The 24358-nt window shown below is 41.3% G+C and overlaps 1 protein-coding gene across 1 annotated transcript in view; it reads left to right on the top strand.

Moving 5' to 3' along the window:
- Positions 1 to 24358, top strand: part of fat2 (FAT atypical cadherin 2) — a 152115-nt gene that overhangs the window by 63058 nt on the left and 64699 nt on the right. The window contains exons 7-15 of the mRNA XM_051954476.1: positions 2092 to 2231; positions 4051 to 4113; positions 5389 to 5601; positions 6255 to 6465; positions 8190 to 11857; positions 13393 to 13789; positions 16831 to 17030; positions 18628 to 18781; positions 20380 to 20613. Of these exons, the coding sequence (XP_051810436.1) occupies positions 2092 to 2231; positions 4051 to 4113; positions 5389 to 5601; positions 6255 to 6465; positions 8190 to 11857; positions 13393 to 13789; positions 16831 to 17030; positions 18628 to 18781; positions 20380 to 20613 (5280 nt within the window). The remainder of the gene's footprint in view (positions 1 to 2091; positions 2232 to 4050; positions 4114 to 5388; positions 5602 to 6254; positions 6466 to 8189; positions 11858 to 13392; positions 13790 to 16830; positions 17031 to 18627; positions 18782 to 20379; positions 20614 to 24358) is intronic.

The following is a 24358-nucleotide window of genomic DNA, read 5'->3' as shown; positions in this document are numbered from 1 at the left end:
ACACGCATGCGCACTCACGTACTGCTGAGTGAACTCCGGTCGATATCTATGGATAGCAGGCAGGCCGGGCGGCGTACTGGCGTACCCATAGATACCGGTGGAAGAGCGGCATACCGCCAGCAGATCTTTTCCCGGAACTGCGTTCCGCCACCAGATCTTTTGCCGGTACGCAGTTCCGGACCGTTCCGGCTTACTTTCACCCCTGTTTATGCTGCTAAATCTCCTCTGACCCAGTGGGGCATGGACACAGGACCTCTGGAGATATCCTGTGGCACCGGTAAATTCTGTGGATCCTGTGGGTTGCTGCGTGGGTCCTACCTAGATCAGGCTTATCCTGGTGCATCCCACAGATGCTCAGTACGATTTGGATCTGGGGAGTGTGGAACTCAGGTGAACACCTTAGCTCTGTTGTGTTCTCCGGGCCACTCATGAGCAGTTTTTGTGGTGTGTCGGCATGCATTGTCCTGCTGAGAGTTCCTTCAAAACTCAGGACATTTCTAAGTGATCCTGAACTTCTGAACGGTAGTGTATGTCGCTTTGGATAATGCAATGCAACAAATACTGTTTGGGGGAGTCGAATAGTAAGACTTTGTGCTTTGTTGTGGCTGGAAGTCGTACATTTTCCTCTCCATTAATTCTGTTAGCCTCTCTCTGCCTGGCGTGTGAAACAATCCATTTCACTGTCGCAGTGTTCCAATAATGAAACGATCAATAGCTGATTATTTGAAACCAAAAAAACAACAACAAATGAGGATAGATAAAGGAGGCTGGTGGAGAGGGACTCAGATACTCCTGATGATGAATAGAGAAGAAGCAGGCGGAAAAAATTCCTACTGCGTGAGTGAAGAAGAAGAAACATACTCTGTCCAGTACATGATGGACTCTGTAGTGCAAGGTTCTACAAAATTAAACAAATATTATATAGGATCAGGATTCTGGCTGCCCGCAATTAATTAAAAAGGATGTACTGTGTAATAAAGCAAAAGAAAAATAAAAACATGTAAAAGATGAATACATTAAGATATAAAAATTAATTAGAATGAATCAAAACCATTGTAGAGAGGTTTAATAAAAGCAGTGGCAAAAACATTCTAAGAAGTAAAAGTTTCTGCTGCTGCAGATAAAAGGAAACCGTTTAGGAGAATGATTGCAGCCTAAAAGAGAATCAATAACATGGGAAAAAAACTGCAGACATACATCACAAACATCCCCACACTTAACCTTGGCTTTGCGAAGTTTTCGTAAGAAGTTGCTAGGCGTTAAATAAAGGTTTGTACCGTGAGACGTAACTGCTCATTTCCTTCCTCACCCGCCACTGTTTTTTGGCAGGACATGAAACAGAAAGAAGTCAAGGTTAAACATCGACTTAAACAGCAGCGATACAGGTAAACAGAGAGGACGGTGCTGTTGTAGTTGTGGCCAGTCTGCGTGTCTCGGTTGGTTTCTCAACTCTGTCTGTAAATAAAAAGCCATCAAAATGTCCCACTATGATGGATGGATTCATATGAAGCAAAGAAAATCTATTTTTCTCTCTAACTTTCTCAATTCTTCTCTGTTTTTGGACTATTTTAATTCAATAACTCCAGCTGCGTGAGTTTATCAGACACAAATATATTTACAAAACAGGCGGTCTCTTCGATTAATCTGGGAGAAGACGAGACTATTTAAACTTAGACTGACTTCATTAATCCCTCACGCTCATCGCTCACAACTGTCAGTGTCTATAATTGCATAAAGAATTTTAAAAAATTGAATAGGAAGTAGTAGTATCATCCCTGAGTGTTTCTCTGCCCTGGGGCTGATGCTGAAAGACTTGGGGTCTTTCAAAGTTAGACAGCGGATCATTAATTACGGCCACTAGCAGCTCCCTCAGGGAAATATCTGAGATTCTTCAGGTGCTGGAGGACGATGCCAACATGCATCATTCCTGCAACCAGTCAAACTGAGACCTGGAGAGTCTGACACATCATCTGAGATATTGCAGGTGACAGCTGGACATGGCCTGATCCATAACAGCACATAGTGTAGCATCGGCGCCTGACGGAATGAACCTCTCTTTCTGTCCGTTCCCCTCATCCATCTCTCTCTCAGGTGGCGACGAAGAGAAAGACTTTGACATCCAGAAGAACACGGGAACCATCTCCATCGCCCGTCAGCTCAACGCGGCCCGACGCTCCAACTACAACCTGACGGTGCGGGTCACCGACGGCCACCACAGCGCCACCACGCAGGTTAGGAATCGTACTAGTTTCTCCAGATTCAAACACACACAGAAGTAGACATTTACCACAAACTGTGCATGTAAAAACAAAGAGATGTTAGCGAGACAGGACTGTACGGTGTCTCACAGGATGAACAAATAAAAATATACACTACCATTCAAAAGTCTAGGGTCACTAAGAAATGTCCTGATTTTTGAAAGAAAATCTTTTTTTTTTCAATGAAGATAACATTAAATGAATCAGAAATACAGTCTAGACATTGCTAATATGTGAAATGACTATTCTAGCTGGAAGTGTTTTAATGGAATATCTCCATAGGGGTACAGAGGAACATTTCCAGCAACCATCACTCCTGTGTTCTAATGCTACATTGTGTTAGCTAATGGTGTTGAAAGGCTCATTGATGATTAGAAAACCCTTGTGCAGTTCTGTTAGCACATGAATGAACGTTTGAGTTTTCATGGAAAGCATGAAATTTCCTGCATGACCCCAAACTTTTGAACGGTACTGTATGCAAAAACAAGAAGCCTTCTTTTCTTCCTCCAGAAATAGATTTTTTCCCCCAGATTTGTTCTTTACATATAATACTGTAAAAATGTGATATCATATTAGCATTTAGTGTCGCAAAATAAAAAAAAAAGATCAGTATGTTCTTGGTTGCAGTTGTTACATTATTTTAACGGATTAGTGGGTGAAAATCTGCATTTAAATGTGTGCAGAAGCAATGTCTTGCTCAGCTTCCCAGGCTTGGGTTAATCCTAGTCCAGAAACTGTTTCTTAAAAACTACATGTAGGGGGCTGCACAGTAGCTTGGTGGTTAGCACTTTCTGTTTGCAGCTAGAAGATCCACAGTTCACAACCCGGCCTTCCTGAGATTTTTCTGCATGGAGTTTGCATGTTCTCTCTGTGTGTGTGTGTGTGTGTGTGTGTGTGTGTGTGTGTGTGTGTGTGTGTGTGTGTGTGTTTTCTCTGGCTTCCTCCCACAGTCCAAAAGCATGCTGAGGTTAATTGGGGATTTTAAATTGTTCGTAGTTGTGAATGTGAGTGTGATTGTTTGTCTGTATATGAAGCCCTGTGATTATGATCTGTCCAGGGTGTCCCCTACCTTTACCCAAAGTCATCTGTGATAGACTCCAGCCCCCCCACGACCCTAATGAGGATCAAACTGTGTATAGATAATGGTTCGATGGACTAGGACTAGGTTTAATCCATGTCTGGCAAGCAGGATCAATGTCTTTGAGATTTGCTAAGTGATCAAACGAGATGGAAGTTGTCTGAAGTTTTTGGTTCTTGAAGATGGGTTGCGATTCAAAGCACTGACGAGCCTTGATTTTTTTGTTGTTTTTTTATTGTTCTCTGGGCTGCTAAAAGTTTCTACGGTTAAGATTTATTTACTGCCATGTGGGTGTTGCGTATTCATTTCACATTATCCTCTGAAATCTGATTTGAGCAGTGACTTATTTTTATTTTCCTGAAGCCACAGTTGGCTTGTAGTTGAGTATCATGAATATAAACTAATACAACGGAGCATCAGAATATCTGAGATCAAAGAAAAGTCAGTGTGTTGGCCCCTTAAAATTACTGTGGATATCAGCCCACTGTGATGCACCAGCAGCATCAAACAAGAACATCCTGCAACTTTATTTATGTGTTCATTGTATTTTCAAAATCTCTGGTTTGTTTAGAATCTAATTTGAAATCCTGCAGGCAGCCGTGGCTCAAATGCCGCATGTGAGGCAGCTTTTGAAGCGCTGCCGTCCATATTTTATGTCGTTCACGCTGAGCATCCATTTTCTCAAACCCTGTGTTTTCCGTCTCCAAACTGCAGGCCTACGTCCGTGTGCTGGACATGAATGAGCATCGTCCCGTCTTCCTGAAGACGCTGTACGAGGTGAGAGTTTTTCAAGATCAAGCAGATTCTCATTAAATACTGAACTTAGGTTATTGGGCTTAGTGGTTAGTTTTTAACGGCAATAATACCCCAAAAGACATTCTTTACAGATAATTCTAGGTCTTTCAGAGGCACAACCAGGTGTAAAAAGCAGCTAAGTAATGTCAACACGCCATAATTACAAGTTTTTAGGCATTTTTTCCAAAGGGGTTTTATGCAAACAGCATCCCTTTGACTTTTACGAAACAATAAGACTAACAATAACTTAGAGAAACAGAGCCTTTGATTATCTTGTTGGAATTTTTAGCCTGTCTTTGTTCCCATTTTGGAAGAAGAATTATCTATTAGCAGCTCCTGTTTGCAGTTATGTGTAGGTGATTATTACTGGATTTCTTTATACTGGCAAACTTTAAAAATGTGAGCATTGTTTGTCAATTTTTGAAGTTCTATACCATCTTTATCCTGTGGCCACTAAGTGAATTTCTGGATGTTTACTTCTGTAAGACAGCAGAATGTCTAATGTGTGTTTGTGTCTTTCAGTCAGAGTATCGTTTTGTCTAAAGGAATTGTGGCAATAAAAGGCTGTAAACTAGAGCTTCATGAACTGTACACAACAAGTAGTTTTGTCCAGTCAGAATAATGAGTTCTTTATAATGCTGCTCGTGCAAGCCGTCTTGTTAGATATTTGTCCAGCAAAGTAACTGAACAGCATTAGCAGAAGTTATGGTGGCGGCTGTGGTGGATACGTTTGTGAGAAAATGCTGTGACATAGAAGGAGCTCATCAGCAAACAGTTTGAGACAAACGAAAGCTTCATTCATTAGAAAACTTCAGCAGTAAAACAGCTTCTTGTCCAATGTAATTACACTTGCAGTGCCATGCTGGAGAAGCGAACTGCCTCCAAGTTGTGAAGATATCTTGAACTGGAATTATGAGCGGTCAGAATGAAATGCTCAAAAGGTTCACCACAGCAGTGTCTTTTCTTTACATTATGGAAGTTTGTGCATCGTTTTGCTGTTGGGAAACAATCCTGTTCAACTTAAGATGTCTCCTCTGCAATACCTTCACCCTCAGTTTTACAAATGTAATACGATGGAAAAATTCAAACATCCTTTTCTGGATTTACAAGATAAGATTTGATCACAGAGTCTCTCAGTCTCTCTGGTTGGGGAAATTAGGGCTCTAACAATTTCTTGTCCTCAGTATGTTTTTTTTCGTCTCTACACCACCTTTATGAATCAAAATAGTGTTAAAATTTTGTTTGTTTGTGTTTAAGGTGAGGGTTCCTGAGGATACTTCCCCGTGGAAGGACATCCTGCAGATCAGCGCTCAGGATGCCGACACCAACAGCAAGCTGCTGTACTCCATCCACAGCAGCCTCCACCCCGACAGCACCAAGTTCTTCCACCTCGACCCCAAGAGTGGAGTCCTGGTGATGACGGAGGAGCTGGACTATGAGATGAGCTCCGTTCATACGCTCATCATCATGGTAACTATGCAGTGGTATCAGTGGAATAAGTGTAGGACGATGTGGAAAATATTTAAATATATCTTTGTTCTAAGAAATGCAAGTGTTTTTCATTCCTTTGTATTCACCGGGAAAATTAATCCATGTATTTTAAACAAAAGAAACAACCATTTAATTATTTAGATTTTAATTTAAAAAACATTTATTGCTTTAAATTGAAAAAAATGAACTGAACTGCGGTTGAAATTACTTTCAAATGGCCCTGAAAACAAAACTTTGAAGAGAAAGTTTGGAACTTCTGTTCTATAGTTCAAATCACAACCTCAGGGTATATGAACGTTAATGGATGGTGGAAAAATGAAAAATGGAGCCCTTCTTTCTAGTTTATTTCTCATGATTTTTAGTTCAAAACAGAGAAAAAATGTAGAATGAGACTACACCAAACCAAAATAGAAAAAGTTTTCCTTCTTGTTCCATCTGATTTTGTTAACAGTCTTTGGGAAAACAGAAAAGCAACCAGTTTTCTCATTTTTTGATTTAAATTGGAAAAAAATGAATAAACTTTAATGCCCACACCATGCAATGTTCATGATTTCATGTTTTAGATTCTATTGTTTCACCAAATAGAACTCAAACAGCCTCAGGAGTCTTACCCTTAAATATTTCCTCCTCAGGTGCGTGACCAGGAGATACCGGTGAAGAGGAACTTTGCAAAGGTGGTGGTTCATGTGGAGGACTGTAATGACCACTCGCCAGCTTTCCTTAGCCCCCGCTATGAGGCCAGCATCTCCAACTTGGCCCCCACAGGCTCCGAGGTCATCCGGGTCAAAGCCCTGGATAAAGACATGGGAAGCAATGCGGACATCAGCTATTCTCTGCACTCCGGTGAGAAGCAAAGAGCCTATTTTTGTCTTTTATTTATGCTTCTTGGTCCTTTTCAGGTTAACTCTGCTTCACATTCATTTAGCTGTACATATTCACACTTGGGAACTTCCACCGTTTTCAAATTTTGAGCACTGGGAACTGCCCTCCTGCAACCACGGCCTTTAAATGTCAAACGCTGAGCTCCACTGACGCAGCGGGTTCAAGGGCGCGGTGATGATGTCTGAGAGCGTCTGCGATTTGAATTTCAGCATCCAGCCCTCAGTCCTCTTCTTGTCTTGTGTTTGCTTCTCACATCAAACATCACTGTGAAGCATCTTGACCTTCTGAGAGATTTGTGGCACAGCTGGGGCAGGCCACTTGCATTCTCTTGCAGCAGAGTGGGATTTATCCAGGGGATGTTGCTGATCATGTGTGATCAAAGCGGTGGGGGGAATATGTGACAGAGCAGGGTGCATGACCCCCGGCTGCTGCAGTGCAACGCATTGTGCCGGCTCAGTGTATTTTATCCAGCAAAGAACATCCATCTCTACCATTATTCTAAGATTCAGCCTTCCAGATATCTTTTGTCTTTCAAGTAAAAAAAATATAAAGGCAATGGGGCGAAATAAATGTCAGTGTTGACAGTGCAGTTTGCTTAGTTTATATCACTGCAGCAGAATCAACAAAATTATACATTTTATCTAAACAAAAATGGATACTGAAAACAAAGTCATGTCTACCTACTATTAGATACCTTTACAGTCCTTAACTTACCATTGTATAAAAAAGGGGTCTATATATGGGAATTATTTGCTGTCTTGTGAAGGGTAAGACTGATGCCAATCTCATATATAAGAGTTTGAATAGGAAGCTGTAGCAGACCGCTAGTTAGCTGAAAACCCAGGAAAAAGGTTACCCTGATTCTTGGCAAAGGCAAACAAATGCACCTCACTAGTTGGCATTTGGTTTGTGTAGCCCTTTAAGCTGCAGTCAATTCCAGCCATTTTCAGTACAAAAAAAATCGCTAATATTCTATTTGTAAATAAAAATATGACAAGAAATACAGGGAATATTGGACGCGCATCGCGAGGTGCATTTCCTCGAAAACGACCTATTCGTGGATTATATACCGACTTCAAGACATGTTTTGGACAAAATATTTTACTGGCTTGTGTCATCTGGATGTCCAAGGTTGGATTATGGCTGTTTTTTGTGGAATATTTTCATCTGTGTGTAATAATGAACCCGGAAATGTGAGTCGCGCTGTGTACGTTGAAGCCGTGTATAGAGAACGGATGGATGGATATTCGTTGTTTGTTGCACAAATGTGTTTATATTACCCGTTGTGGTAATCACATCTGAAAGTGGTTTATACCGGCGGATTCATGAGAATCTAAGCTTTCCATCGGTGTATAGTGTTTGTATAATCGCGTTTGCAGTATCAGGCATTTAGCAAATTGCTTATGCAGATCTCAAAGTGTACCGCGGGCGGGACACTGAAGCGTAACGGGTTAAACTTAGTATAGTTAAGTGTCTTTCCTTGGTTGGGAGCAATGATCTTCTAACAGCTGGCAAGAAAACATGCGTAGTTCCCAAAATGTTTTACTTTAAGAATAGCAATGAGATTTTAACATTCGGACCTGCAGGTGTTTGACAGAATGATCACACTGAGCCCTGCATTAAAAAAAAATCAAGTTAAATGTATTTTGGACTTCTTTTTCATAGAATTTTCCTTCTCTCTGCAGGTAACATCGACAACACCTTCTCCATAGATCCAGAGCTGGGCTCCATTAGTGTTTCCAAACCTTTAGACCTTCAGCCTCAGGACCAGTTCCACCTGACAGTGAAGGCCACTGATCAGGGCTTCCCACAGCGCAGTGACCTCTGCTCCATCCACATCAGTATCCGCATCTCTGAACAAACCCCACCCACCTTCCCTTCAGATGAATACCTAACAGAGGTCAGCGAATTAGCTGCTCTTGGTACCCCAGTGGTGACTGTTTCAGCCTCCAGTCCAGCTGCAATGCATTATGGGATAGAAAGTGGCAACTCAAATGGGACATTTTATATCAACCCCTACACTGGGTTGATTTCTACCCAAAAACGCCTTGATTTTGAAAACTCTGAGTCATACAAGCTGAAAGTTACAGCCTCCACCTCAGCCGGAGCCTCGTCCAGGACGGTTGTCCACATCTATGTGGTTGATGAGAATGATAACGCTCCTGTTTTTCAGCAGGGGGAGTACCTAGGGCAAATAAGTGAGTCAGCTCATGTAAACAGCATGGTAATGGGAGAAAGGAACACTCCTCTGGTTGTTCAAGCCTCAGATGCAGATCGAGATTCAAACTCTCTACTGACATATCACATCCTCGAACCGGAGGCCCTGAAAGTCTTCAAGATAGACTCGAGTATGGGTACCATCTCTCTAATTTCACCAGTTGACTTTGAAGCCAAGGCTGAGTATCACTTCACGGTGCAGGTGAAGGACTCAGGAGAGCCATCACTGTATGCAGCCGAGCCTGCCAAGGTCACTGTTCGCGTCCTGGACCTGAATGACTGCCCGCCACAATTCAGCACCCCAGTGTACGAACCATCCATCATCTTCCCTGCTGTCAGAGATACAGAGGTTGTGCGCGTCATGGCCCATGATGCCGACTCGGCAGTCTCATACACCATCTCTCAGGGAAACCTTCACAATGCGTTTTCAATTCACCCCAATACTGGAATAATCACTGTGAACAATGTGTCCGAATTCAGGCCATTTTACCAACTGATTGTGAAAGCTTCTGATGGCCTCTACAAGGACTCAGCTGCCATCAAGGTCAATGTAACAAACATAACCGCCAGTGATCTTGAATTTGAACAGAAAGTGTATTCGGCAAGTGTTACAGAAAACCTAAAGACAGTCAAAACCTTGGCAGCACTGAAAGTCACAGGATGTTTTTTTAATGAGCCTCTTTCATATTCTATCATAAATCCAATGGGCAGGTTTGCAGTTTCACAGACATCAGGCGTACTTGAAACCACAGGTATCCCTTTTGACCGTGAGGAGCAAGATGTTTATGATGTAGTGGTCAAAGTCGAAGACATGAGATCACCACCCAGAACAGCTACAACCCAGGTCAAGGTTTTTATAGATGATGTCAATGACAACTCTCCACAGTTTCTTAACTTGCCTTTTTCAATGATGATTTCTGAAGACTCAGAACCAGGAGATGTTTTGTATCAAGCAACTGCTATTGATAGGGATCTGGGAGAGAATGGATCCATCATGTACTCACTGGAGGAGGACTACGACCTCTTCAGGATAGATCCCGATGTGGGTGATGTGTCCCTTAAAAGACCTCTGGATTTTGAAGCCCTGAACAAATATGTGTTGACAGTCTTTGCTATAGATGAGGGTGAACCCAGTCACAGCACCATGGCTCAGCTCAGCGTTCAAGTAAGGAATCGAACCAACCCAGTTTTCCAGACTCTTCTTTATCCACTGAAAGTTCCTGAAAATGTGCCCCCATTCACCACCATCCTGCACGTTCAGGCAAGGAACCCAGAAGGTTATCGGCTCGTCTACAACCTTGAAGAGGAGAACACCTCAAAAGACTTTCACATTGATTTCAAAACCGGTGTGCTGACCTTTACCAACCCTCTGGACTATGAGAGTGAAACAATGCATTTGTTGACAGTCCGAGCTACTGATGCTGTTACTGGAGCTTTTTCAGAGGCCTCAATTGAAATAGAAGTGGAGGATGTGAATGATAATGCACCAGTTTTCTCAAAGCCATCATACAGTGTGAACATTGCTGAGGGGCTTCCAATCAACACCTCTGTGATACAGGTTTCTGCCTCTGATAGAGACTCTGGTAGAAATAAAGACTTGACCTTCCAGATGGTGAAAACAGATGAGGACGAGACCGATTACTTTGAGATAAACCCTCGGAGTGGGTTGATTGTTACAAAACAGGTGCTGGATTATGAAAGGCAAAAGCACTTCAAATTGAAAATCAAAGCAATCGACAATGGAACTGTTCCTATCAGTAGTGAGGCCGTAGTTCTTGTAAATGTCACAGATGTCAACGACAACCCACCCGACTTTGATAGCTCGCAGTATAAAGCCAAATTGGATGAAATGGCAAAATGTGGTCACATAGTCATCAAAATCCAAGCTTCAGACCCCGACAATGGCGACCTGAACAACCTCAAGTACAAAATCCTCTCAGGGAATGAAGGCCGGTACTTCAACATCAACGAATCCTCAGGGATCATCTCCTTTTCAAATGTGTGCAAAAGGAATTTGGAGCCTCACTATAACCTGACTGTGGCGGTGTCAGATGGAGTGTTTCAGAAAACTGCACCAGTCACTATAGACATGATAAACAGTAACAGACATAGTCCGTACTTCAAACAGAACATCTATGAAGCAGAGCTTGCTGAAAATGCAGAGCCAGGAACGCGTGTGATCCGATTAGCAGCGATTGATCCAGATGACGGGCCGTATGGAAGCGTTGACTACACCATCATCAACAAGCTAGCGGATGAGAAATTTGCCATCCGCAAAGATGGGCAGATTGTCACAACTCAACCCCTGGACAGAGAAAACCCCACCCAGAGAGTCATCGCAATCAAAGTGATGGCTAAGGATGGTGGCGGAAAAGTGGCGTTTTGCACCGTCAAAATTATTCTCACTGATGAGAATGACAACGTGCCTCAGTTTAAAGCGTCAGAATACCAGGTTTCAATCCAGTCAACTGTGAATAAAGGCGCCCCGGTCATTCAAATCATGGCTTATGATGCAGATGATGGCAAAAATGCCGATGTCACCTACACAGTAGATGAAGCCGAAGAGGTAACAGAAGACGTGATTGAGATTAACCCTTTCACTGGAGTTGTGAGTGTCAAAGAGAGCCTTGTTGGCATGGAGAACAAGATCTTCAATTTCAAAGTCAAGGCTCGTGATGGAAGCCTCCCTTTTTACAACTCCACAGTCCCCGTTCAGGTGAAAGTGGTTCCCCCTGAGGTTCCCCTTCCAAAGTTCTCCGAGCCTCTCTACACGTTCTCAGCTGCAGAGGACATCCAGATTGGGACCGAGATCGGCTCGGTGAGGGCGGACTCTGACATGCCTCTCATTTACAGCCTGGTTAATGGGAATACAGTTGAAAGCAACAAGGACAAAGTGTTCAGCCTGGACAGAGAAAGTGGAACTTTGTTGTTGCAGAAGACCATTGACCACGAAAAGACAAAGTGGTACCAGATAGATGTGATCGCCCAGGGCAACCACAATGGAACCGATGTGGCATCTCTGGTGTCTGTCAGCATCCAGGTCCAGGATGTGAACGACAACCAGCCGGTGTTCGATGCAAGTCCATACAGAGCTTTCTTGGCAGAAAACATGCCTGCTGGAACCACTGTTATCCAGGTGAGTTGCTGAAAGTTTTTTTGTATATAGTTACTGCTCTGTGATATAGATAGTGAGTTGATACTTTGGGGTTTCATTAGTACAGATAGACAATATCCGACTTCCAGCTGCTTTTACATGAGAAAATTGTGTTCTATTATTTATACTTTTCCTGAAATACATGCTTTTGTTCTTGGAGTTACATGAGAAGAACCCCTTTACAGTTTCCATTACATAGACTTTTCATTCCTACATTTCAACCAGAGAAACATGGGTTTAAAATTTACTTATTAAAGATAGTTTTGTTTCACAAAAATCTGTACTTAGTGGTTTCCACTTCCTGAATATTTGGGACCTTGGAGGTTGGGTTTGGTCAGTTATGGTTGAATTTACTCTGCAATCATAAACAAATCATTTTTGCATGTAGTTTGTAGCTTACATTAATCAAAATGGAGCAGCCCAGATTTTAGAACTATTGGACTGGGCAGTATTTGTAACTACAAATTACAATGCACTGGAGAAACTTCAGGCCATAAAGTACCTAGGTAACAGTTTTTGAGAATTTAAAGTTAAAGGATCTACTGGGTGGTCAACACATGGGTGGATCCATGACATGTTTAGCCTAGTTTAGCCCAACAACACTAAAGTAGAGTTGAGGATGATGATTACAGCAACGTTCACTTCCTCCAGATAATAATACTCTTTATGTCCTTGTTTAGTGCTTGTCGCAACATGATCTGGGATGTTATCGTGCTTTGACCGGTTATCTTACATCTTGTACTTATTTACTGAACAAAAGCGGCTTGTACCACTGATTTCGTGTAGTACTTTGAACGATGACCAAACTCCAGGTAGTTCTTAGATTGACTGATGAATAGCTTGCCAGTCAATGAGGGACATGTAAAGAAGAGATCCTTAGAGGTTGTTAGATGTAAAAATCAACATCTTTCTCCCGGTTTTAATTCTGACTAAACTGTTAAGAGTTTTCACAACTGCATGTAACCAAAAGTATACAAACCAGCAGCAGAATTTCTCCACAGCTATCACTCACTGTCAGGATTTGCATATAAAGAAAACCAATAAGGATTTTCTGGTGCCGCTCAAGACAATTTTTAACCGATCAGTGTTGGAACGTTCCCAAGTATGATCCTTTGTTTAAGTGTCTGCTGTGACCGTTGCAATGACAAGTCGGATTATCTGCAAGTTTTCCTGTTTTCCCCTTCTGTCTTACCCTGACCTAATGCTTTAGCATATATTAGCCATCCTGCACCATTGACTCGAGATAGATTACATTACATAGATACTTTATTCCTTCCCATGGGGAAATCAACAAGTTTCAGTAGTATCTACACACGAAAGATAAAAGGCATGCAAAAATACAATAAAGAGAAAAAACGTAAAAGTCCACCACAGTGCAGCTTATATGATTTAAGGGGCAAGCTGATAGATTGATTTTCTCATCTAATTGCTAGTAGCACAACAGTGTATTTACCAAATATGCAAAAGTTTGAACTAAAATTTGAGTATGACAACTAATTGTGTGTCTCGACTCTTAGGTAACTGCCAATGACCCGGACACAGACACCAATGGTCTTGTGACCTACAGCTTGGAGTCGCTGCCTGACGACCCCACGCTGGACATCACTGAGGTGTTCTCCATCGAGGGGGAGACCGGCTGGATCACCACGCTGAGGGAGACGGACTGTGAGGCGACGAGGCTCTACAGGTTCAACGTGGTCGCCACCGACCACGGCGGCGACGTCAAGCTGTCGTCCAGCGTCCTGGTGGAGGTGGTGGTGACGGACGAGAACGACAACCCGCCAAAGTTCTCCGACGACGTCTACCGTGGCTCTGTGTTTGAGAACAGCACGCCCTTTGCACCCATTGTTTCCATGACGACCACAGATGCCGATGTGGCGCTGGAGAACCGCCTCGTCACGTGTTACATCACAGGTGTGTGTATTTCTAAGTGCATGTTCATGGATTTGCTCCTGTTTGCTTTTCTTGTGTGTTTGAACAGGTCATTAAGTTTGCATCCATACGTGTGCTCAGAACTGTAATTGTGTGTCACAAAACTCGCCTGTGATCGTGCATTTGTGTGCTTATCTGCGAGAGCGATGCCTGTGCATGTGTTTATCAGGGAAGCTACTGTCCCGTTGAAGATTCGCTGCGCGGTGGGATTTATCGAGACATTAATGAGGTGAAATGAAATCTATGTTAATCGTCCTCAGCGGAGTCGTGATATTATTCAGCCACAGATTAATCACAAAGAGTAGGAAGACGAGACAAGAATACAAACTGGATGCCCTGCAGCAAACAAGAAAAACAAAGCCATGATTTAATGCAAATCCTCTGTTTTCCCCCAGACAGTTAAACCCTTCTGAAGGAGCTCTCTGTCACAACAGTGTGTTTTGTAAGAGCGGAGTATTTACATTGGAATTATTTATAATGGTAGGGTTCAGCTGATGCTACAACTTGGCTGTCAGAAGGAAACAAACACAGAAGCAAATGTTGAATGTTTAAGCTGCCTACCACCAGTATGACTGATGTGAGGACTTTATTCAGACGAGTCAAGAACTTCTAATTTAATACTGGCATTTTCTGCAGTTTTTCATCTGCATTCTAACCATAGAAAGGATTATAAAATTCTCCCAAATATATGCTTTAACATTTCACTTATTTACATGTGTAATTTCATAAACTTCTTAGATTTTTCTGAAATGTCTCCAAATTGTAAAGAATGCAAATTCTTAGTACAAGAATCAAAGAAAACTGAATACTGGATTAAGCCTCCAAAAGCACCCTGTGGAATGTGTGTGCAACTATGCAATTAATAATTTGTAGAATTTCTCTGCCAAATTCTCAAAACCAAAACCAAATATGCATGCTTGCTGTCCTCAGTGGTAGCCACAACCTGTTTTCTATCATTCTAATCAAAATTGTAATGTAATTGTGTGTTAAGGTAGTTTATTACGTACACTACTTAGAGAGTAAGTGATCTATGTTAAAATTGTAGCATTTTTTAATTTGAAATCTGATTTTACTGAAGAAATTTATGTAAAACTGATGAATCAGCTAAAAAATGTACTACCCTGTGAGGTGTGAGTGTAATTTTTAGATTTATTCAAATCATCTTTTGGCCAAAAGAAAAAGCATATTTGCATAGAAATGCATAAAACGTTGATGCTGTGCGAGCAGTTTTCCTAAAGATCAGCTGCTGCAGACATTAAAAGATGAGATCTTGTAAAGTTAAATACAGCTTCAGTCCAAAACACTCCCTCAGAAAGTGCTATCTGTCCAACTTTAACGCGTGACATCCTCCTCCTCCTCCCTGCATGTATTTACATCACATGGGGGATACATTCATTCCTTACAGTGCTGCAGGCTGTTTAGGTACACCACCATTCTATCAGTATTTTCTTTGTCAAAGAAGAGCAGCATCAAGGCTGAACTCTTCCGTCACAAAGCCTTTACGACAGCTGCAGTGAGCGGTTTCTTTCTGAGGTCTGAACATGTGTTCAGTGAGCTGGCTCCTATAGCGGCTCCATCTGCACACATCACCTGTCAAACAAGGTGCGTGGCTGACCGGGATGCAATCTGCTGTAACACACAGACTGATGGCCACGTTTAGCAGGACGTACTAGCAGCATAGTTAGAAGAAAATCTGAGGGAAACAGTTTTTGTATTAAAGGAGAAAAGAAAACAGGCAAATGCAGGCGAGTCAAACTAAAATATCCACTAGAAAGATGGCAAGGTTACTGAAAAATTCACTGAAAAGAACATGGCACCGCTGCTCACTATCAAAGAAGCTGCTGTATTAAATAAGGAAACAGGGAATTTACAAAACACTTGATATTAATCAGAGAGAAACAAAGGAAGCACTTACAGAAAAATATTTCCAGTTACTTTAGTCATACCCCATTTCCTTTGATGTGAAAAACAAATATTACTGCACAGAGAAGATTATATCACTAAATACAGCAACACAATCAATGGTGGCGATGTATTCCTGTCTCATACACACGGAGGATCGTTGAGGCATCTTCAATTCAAGATTTACATGCAGGGATGCACAGTTTTCAATATTAGGATCAATAATACAGTTGAACTCCTATTTATCAAGTGTTTAAAGACCATATTCTACCGGTTGCTACAAAACTACGTGGATATGTTCTGATCCATTAACGTGTCTGTATTTTTGTACATTTTACTGATTTTTTTTTAAAATTACAGATGGAATCTAGTAAATAATCGGCTAAGAAATATCATTATTTTGCAGCTATTTGAAAGATAATTTACATATATTAAGGTTTTTTAAAATGATAAATATTTTTTACCAGCTCTGGATTTAGTAAAAATCTCAGAAAAAAGTATTAATTTACAAATTGACTTGGGGAAAAAAAAAAAAACAATGTAAAAAACAAACAAATAACTATAAAAGAACAGAAAAAACAGTGAATAGTATCCATACAAAAAATCTGTTTTTTACAAATACAAATGTATTCCTTTACGATGGTAAACCATGAAATTACAAAATGTTTCAGCATTTTTGAAACAGCAAATTTAATGCATTTACTTACTTGTTATAGATTTCTTTTCTGTTGGTTGATTAGTCCATTTTAGAAAAACGAGGACTGACAGAAAGTGGCATTTTGTCACACAATATACTTAATTTGACTAACTTTTAGCCAAAAACACAAACAAATGAACTATTTTTGTACCTGATTAATCCTTTAGGTCATTTTTTCAAGAACAGTGAACAGATCCTGGCTATAGCCTCTAAATTGTGACAAACTGAGTTTTCTTTGTCTCGTAAATTCGATATTTTGACGGTCTGTCCAACAAAACAGGACATGATAGGACAACTTTGTGCTCTTGAGGACATTGTGACTGATTTAAAGGTTTTCAGGATAAGCTGCTGCCGTTCTTCTGAGTCATTTGTCGCCCTGAATAAACTTTAAAACATGAAACTATCCTCTCATCTGGTCCCACAGATGGAGACCCGATGGGCCAGTTTGCCATCGTGCAGGAGGACGAGGGCCAGTGGGGTTTGATCGTGAAGGAGAGTCTGGACAGGGAGACCAAAGAACGATACACGCTGAAAGTCACGGCCACCGACGGCAAGTTCGAGGCCCCGATTACTGTGGACATCCACGTGTTGGACGTCAATGACAACAGTCCGCTGTGTGAACAAGTGAGTGACGAGAAATACCTGTGACGCTCACCTCACAGAGGGGCTTGTATGTGTTATAGACTTCACCACCCAGAGCAGTGTAATGTGGTTAAAATATGGGTTTTTATTGCTGTCTTTTACATATTTTATTTACCAGTAGCACATAAAAGTTTGTAGCAATGTGGCTTTTCATACAGTTTTCCCATCTTTGACACTCTGAGGATAGCAGTTGTTTCATGCAGTACAAATCCCAAAGCACCCCAATGCATATTTGTGATATTGTGCTCTAGAATATATACGATTTGACTTCTCTTGATGTCACGTTTGCAGTAAATTGAGCAGTAATTCACTTAGCCTGCCTCACAGTGCCTCCTAAAACCTCATGGGTCGTCACTGTGAGAGTTTTTTTTGTGAGGAAAATAGTAAGAATGCATAAAACGATTACTTTTCACTCTCATATGTTGCTCCTCCGCCACCAACCTGCACTTCATAAATCGGGGCTGAACAAGAAATCAATCTCATATCAAAATCACGTTCTGAAACAATTAACAAGTCACGAAGGCAGTGCAACTTAGGATTCACTGAATTCTCCTTGAGTGACATTTCTGATGGTATCTTATGTTTTAATGCTCCATCACATGATTTGAATCTATTGCACTGAATGTTGAACTGAAGCTTTACTTTAAAAAAAAATATATCTGTCAGCAAAACTGAAACATTTCCCTGCTTTAACCCCACTGAGATATTTCTATATTCATCAAATCATTTGTTATTGGCTCAAACCTAAAGACATTCATCCAAATCTGCAGCACCAGCATTCAGATCCACTTCCTCATTTTTGAATTTATTCTGCAATGTTGTGCAAACATCAATTCTGAGAGGAAAGTGCACTGCGTCCAAACGTATAAATGTAGCACCGGTGCCACTTTGTCAAGTAGAAACAGCTTTATATTGATTCCTTCTGAATATATGTGGTGGTAAATACTGCAGTAGAATTGATCACCAACTCAAGGAAACTTAGAGAGGTTTGCTCAGATGTCACTAAAGCACCAAAAATCTCCTTAAAACTCTACTCGAAGTCTAACCATTTGCTTTCATCCTTTACCTAATCATCTAATTTGAAAATTAAAGTTTCTTGATTAGCTTTAATTTATTTCTGTGGCTGATTTTAGATTTTTACATTTTATCTGAATTCATAGAATAGGGCAGTAAGTCTGCATCATGTTTATATTTTCTTACTGCGAAACCTTTCGGAACAAACCAAAAAGAAGTACTGTCCACATTATTAGAAGTTGTCTCTTCAACCCTGCTTGAGCTACATCTGTGTCAGGTTGCCTTTTTTTTTTTTTCACAATTTTAAAACTTTATTTTCCAACCTAACCTCTAATGTGAGGATCTGTTGTTTCAAATGTAACTGACCAGTGCTAAAATGTTTGAAAAGCTCATTTTTCATTTTCTTTGGAGTATCAGAAGCATCTCTAGTGAGTGAATAAGGCTATGATTCTGCTCATTCTGCATGCAAAACTAGCTGCTGTTAATTTTTATTATTTTCTTATCCTGCTACTCATAGCACTATGAAATTGGAGGCCTGATCATTGTCGTTATCCTGTCCTTCCAGCTGGTCTACACAGAGGTAGTGATGGAGAATTCGCCTCCCAGCGTGTTCGTGCTGAAGGTTTCGGCTTCGGATCCGGACGTAGGCGCTAACGGACAGATCTCCTACACGCTGCACGGCGCAAACGCAGACAAGTTCCATCTGGAACACAGAACAGGTATGATGGCGTCTGTTTGAGGTCAAAACACGCTCTGCTGCTAAGTGAGTGTTGGAGTAGGTGAGGTGATAGCATCAGCCCTCTGGAGCTGCTCTTAGACACTCTTAGCCGACAGGAGCCAAAAGCTATTGTCTTTTCTCCTCGCCCCGTTTTCAGGGGCACCTCACTGACATCCATCACACTTTAGTTCTGTCAGAACATCTTCGTCTCCTGCCCTCGCTGCCACCTGATTGCCTGCAAGATATCAGACAGTTTTAGCCACACTGATTCTACCGGGTGGTTATTATTTCCTTCCTACATGTCCACACATAAAGCCAAATAGTTGATTTATAATAAAGAAAATCAGTTTTCACGAGATGTTTTTGTTTCTTTTATACGGAGAAAATCAAACAAGATGAAACGTGATGCTGAATAAATTAAGGTTGCAGCTAGGGTTGGAAGTGTTTTTGCTCCTGATCCAGATATTCAGTGTCTGCTGATACCATTTTTCTAGATAATGCACATTTCAGATATTTTAGATTATCTGCAGAACTTTGCTGTTCCTCTTTAATATCGTAGCAAGCACTACTAAAGGGGCACCATGACAAAGTCTCCTGTGACGTTAATGATGTCCGGATAGAGCACAAGTGTTGTCAAAGGTTGTGATAAATTCAAATATATCCCAGTGGTATATGTAAGTGCCTTTGTGGCTTGTATTATGTCTCTGTAGCTTAAAACAGCATCGAATGCAATCAATCTGTGTGTATATATATATAAAAACATGGGACCTCTATGGATGTCCTGTTATGTCTGCCACTAGCACACTGACAGTAAATCCCTTCGGTCCACTGGGTTCCTGGATGAGGCCTCCATAGATCGGGCTTGTACCGGTACAAACTGTTCTGGTGCAAAAATCTGATCTACTCCAGATTCAACTCGTCTAAGCATAGATGTTTTTGATCTGGACCTGAATTTCATGTGGTCCAGATGCAAAGAAACACACTAAAATCATTTTTTGTACACTCTTGCACAAAAGTCATGTTTTTTTCATATTGTCTTTCTGTTTTATAGAGTCTCTAGCCTTTGTAGGACAATTCATTCAATATTTGACCCACCTAAGCTCACGGGCTCTTGGTCTGGACCTAGTCTAAAACGGTCCAGATGCAAAAAATGCACTAAAATCTCCAAGTTTTTACATAACAACGCAAAAAAAAAAAGGTTTTTCATGTAAAAAAAGAAAGTTTTATAGAGTCTTTAACCTTTGCATGACAATCTATTTAAGAGTCGACCCACCAAAGCCGACTGATTTTTGATCTGGACCTGGTTCAGTGTGGTCCAAATGATGAAAAATAGAGTGAAATCTCCAGTATTTTTTTTTTTTTGCATTTCCACAAATAGAAAAACAGTTTCACAAATCAGAAACTGCAGGTTAAATCATCTTCTGCATGACGGTCTCAGAATCTGGTTCATTCACTTTTACCTGTCAGTGGTTTTAATGTTGTGGCTGATGGGCGTAAAATAATAAGCGATATTTAGATGTAGAAATATGTTACTGTTTGCTCTTACAGTGTATTTTATGTCCGAGAAACTAAAGTTAGTCAGAATCCGCCTGTTCACAGGTGAGCTTTTCACTTTGGCCGTGCTGGATCGTGAGAAGGAGCTGGAGTTCAACCTGGTGGCGAAGGCGACGGACGGCGGGGGTCGGTCGTGTCAGGCCGACATCCTGCTGATGGTCCAGGACATGAACGACAACCCGCCCCACTTCTCCTCCAGCCACTACGAGGTCACCGTGTTTGACAACACCACGGTCCGCACGCCAGTCGCCGTCATATACGCCAAAGATCCAGACACAGGTGAGCTGCTCCTGCCCTTAAATATCATTTTGGGTGCAGCCAACATGTAACTGAGACAATAACACCGTGCAGAGCCTTTCATTGTTTCCCTCAGGTTGGAACATGTTGTCACAAACCTTTAGTCCTGCGATCTGAAATCCCTTTTGCACTATTAAAGCCTAATGCACAGGCTTGCCTCTGTGTGTTTACAGTGTGTTCGTGTATGAATGTGGTTTTGCTGATCCCAGACATAATAAGGGGCTAAGCCATTCCTTACAGAGTTTTGCTTTCTGAAACACCCACTTGATACCTTCCCAGCTGTGTGGATGATTATGTGCTGCACGTTGATTTTAACCCTTAACCCTGGCAGCATTAGCAGCTCGCTCTATTCATCGGGTCACAACCATTTTACATTTCGTAGCTCCTGTCAGTCGTGATCGTAATCAGCATTCATCTCCAGATGCTAACATGCTAGTGTTCCTGCTTTGTAGAGCCTCTCAGGTATTTGGAATGTAAATTGTGGCCCCAGAGGAAAGGACAAAGGGTCAATAACTCAAAGTGTTTGTCTTAGAAGCATAAAGATGTTTATCTTAATGTTCCTGGTATTTGACTTTAAACTTTGCCCTGTGGACTTTAATGTTTTTGTGTCTTCACCGTGCATTAAAATACATCTTCTGTCCTCATGTTACATTTACAAAGTCAATAGTTTTGATTAGTCTAAAACCTGCATTTTTTTACATGCATATTTGCCTTCTCATTCCTTCCTGTTTCTTCGTGCTTATTCGTGCATTTCTTGGTGTGTTTCCACTCCCAGTGGTTGCTTAGTATGTAAAGCATGTGAATGTAAATTCATCAGTGCTCTAAGATTGTGTTGTGCTTTTAAACTGTCTGTTTCTGGCGCTGTTCATAGCTGTTTATTCTGTTTTGTTCTGTATTTCTGCATGTCCATTTTCATGCTAATTTGAATAACTGCCTCTTGAGGAATGTGTTCACGTCAGGATCAGCACTTTGCATAACCTTCCCCTTCACTTGTTGCTCTTCTGCTTTTATGATTTGCATGCACTAAGCTTTTGCTTTACGACATTCGGCACAAGATTGTCTCATGGTAGGGCTAAAATGTAAGAGGATATTTCACTCATTAGTTTGGCTCTGCAAAGGAACAAAAAAGATTTAATTAAAGTCTGTAAATTTGAGCAAATTATTCCAGCAGCTTATAATACATTCATGTGTTTGTGTTTAAAATGTTCCAGGCTGCCGAAGACCACAAGCTGAACTCTGCTGGTTTATAGTTGTTCTTTATAGCAGAATTTTTCTACTTGGACCTCTTTAGGTGTTTTGGGCTCGCTGAATTCTGATTGTGGGTGCCCAGATCTTTTAAAAAAAAAAGATTATAAGCATTGGAAAAGGGAGGAGCATAACCAAAACATTTGCAAATGTCATGGAAAGAACCAAATTAGTGCACACAGAGTCTAAATGTTGTTTTCAGGCTGCACTGACAGGGACAGTAGTGAATGAATAGTCATTGTTTTGTGCCATTCAGTGTTTTAATCTGTTAATCAGCAGCAACTTAATATAAAAGTATGTTGCATAATGATTAGGAACTAAGCATACCCCGATTGTTGTTACCCAGGTGTTAAGATACCAGATGAAGGTTGACACGGATTTGATGCCATGGAGAAAACACTGGGTCCTGGTACTGATATCGCAGTGTCACATGGTCTCCTGACTCATGACAGTTACTGAGACATGGGTGAATCCACACTACCTTGATGCAGTCCATGCAGGCGCAGCAAGATGAGTTTTGTCACAGCCATCATACTGTATGAGGGAGTGGTTTAACCCATTTCATTTCTGTAATATTTTATGGTATAGATTTTAGTGGCAAAAGGGTCTAATCCACAATCCAAATATAACATTGCAGAGGCTCTTCAACCATTTCTCCAAAGCTGGATTAGACCACTCTGCTTCCAAACCCTTCATATAGTCCAGGACTAGGAGTTCAGAACAACGCATTCCAGATTCATTTCTTGCTCGTTCTTCGTTCTGTCACATTGTAGAGTATCGTCTTGACCGCTGACATCACACAAGTCGTAAAAGATGCCAAGTTCTGATTGGTCGGGGTCCAATGTCGTATCAAGAATTAACAAGAAAAGCACTGAGAGACACAGTACTATCTGCCAAGGCTGCTCAGTCGTCGTGTCTTTTCCGACAGCTGAAATCTTGAAAAAATTTATGAAAGAAATCACGGCACCATAGTCATTTAACATAGATGTACCCACAAACAAAATGACCTTGCGCTAAGCACAGGCATGTGTATGGATACCGAATTGCGTGGCCTAAGTATGTAGCAGTCGTTGGGAATTAATGGGACTCAGAAACACCCCCACAATTGAATCAATCGTTCCCTGTGTGATTTCTGATGGATAAGTCCCGAGAAGTCTGCAGCGTTCAATTTGTAGTAGGATCGCAATCATGAGATTACTTGTTGCGTTCACTTGTAGTCATAGTTACAGTGACGCCGTGCCGCTAGCTCGCAACGATACAGAAATCTTTAACAAATCCGTGGATCCAGACTATAAGCCGCATCACTGCCAAAATCTAATCACTTGGTTCTTGTGTTATTTCTGACCTTATCTGAAAATGTCATCCAGCTAATGTTGCTAACAAACAGACTGATTGTCACGTAGCTCCACCAAGGCTCCACCTCCTTGTCAGAGTAATGACTCTAGAAACAGTCACAAATTTCTTGTAGTCACAACCCAGGTTAAATGTTAATAAGACACATAGTCTGATGGACACAAATGATCTTTCCTCACACCGGATTATATAACGAATGAGCCTACATGACAAAAGTTTTTAATCATTCCTGTAGGGGTAAAGCTAATAAGCAGCACTCCTTCATTAATCTCTTCTTCATTTCCTTTGTGTTACTCCTTCATGTCTTTCTTTCTGTACCTGCAGTCTCCCAGGTGATTCATGCATACCTCCTGTTTTTATAATCTCCACATTTCACATTCTGTCTCCAGCTTTTTATTCACCTCCCTGATTTAACTACGAACAAACGCCAAGCTAATGCGAACCAATTTCTTCTGATTAAGCAGAGTTTTGTGCAAGTTTCCACTGCAGCGTTGGCATGTTTTATTCATTTGTTGCTTTTGATCGCTGCTCGTTTTTTAGGCGGCAGAACAGTAAAGTAAGATGAAAGTCGCAGTCGGCGCAGGCCCCGCGTGGCGTTTGATGTGCCATTCAGGAGCTCGGTGGTTTCTAGCGCACTTAAATAGTTACAGTTTACACGCCGGGATCCAGGAAAGTGCAAAAACAAGACACCCACAAATACAAATTGTGCCCACACAGCAGCTGGTGTGTTTGGACAGATTCAGACAGGTAGAATGCACACACACTCTGAGCTAGCAGACAGAACAGGTCAGACACTCCTTCAGATGTGCAGCAGCTTGTCCTCTTTCTCAACACTGACAACTTTCTCACAGACAACAATGACTCAAACCTTGTTTGTTTTTTTATTTCTTGGGTGTTTTAGCTGCCAAATAAATGAATTAAAATCACTTTGACAAACTGCAGGAGTCAAAAGACACACAGACAGATCTGTAACAGGATGAATGATTAGCATGTTTATTCAGAATTAAACTGTCGGGGCGTTTGTCATCTGGCAGACTTGTTTTTTTAACACAGAGAATCAGGAAACATTGGGAAAAGAGATACCTAGTCATGCTCTTAGCATTTAATGTTTGTCCTTAACAGTAGTGCC

Source organism: Acanthochromis polyacanthus, chromosome 10, assembly GCF_021347895.1.
Source record: "Acanthochromis polyacanthus isolate Apoly-LR-REF ecotype Palm Island chromosome 10, KAUST_Apoly_ChrSc, whole genome shotgun sequence".
Lineage (NCBI taxonomy): Eukaryota > Metazoa > Chordata > Actinopteri > Pomacentridae > Acanthochromis > Acanthochromis polyacanthus.
Note: the sequence above shows the minus strand (reverse complement) of the source record. Positions and strands in the feature narration are given on the sequence as shown.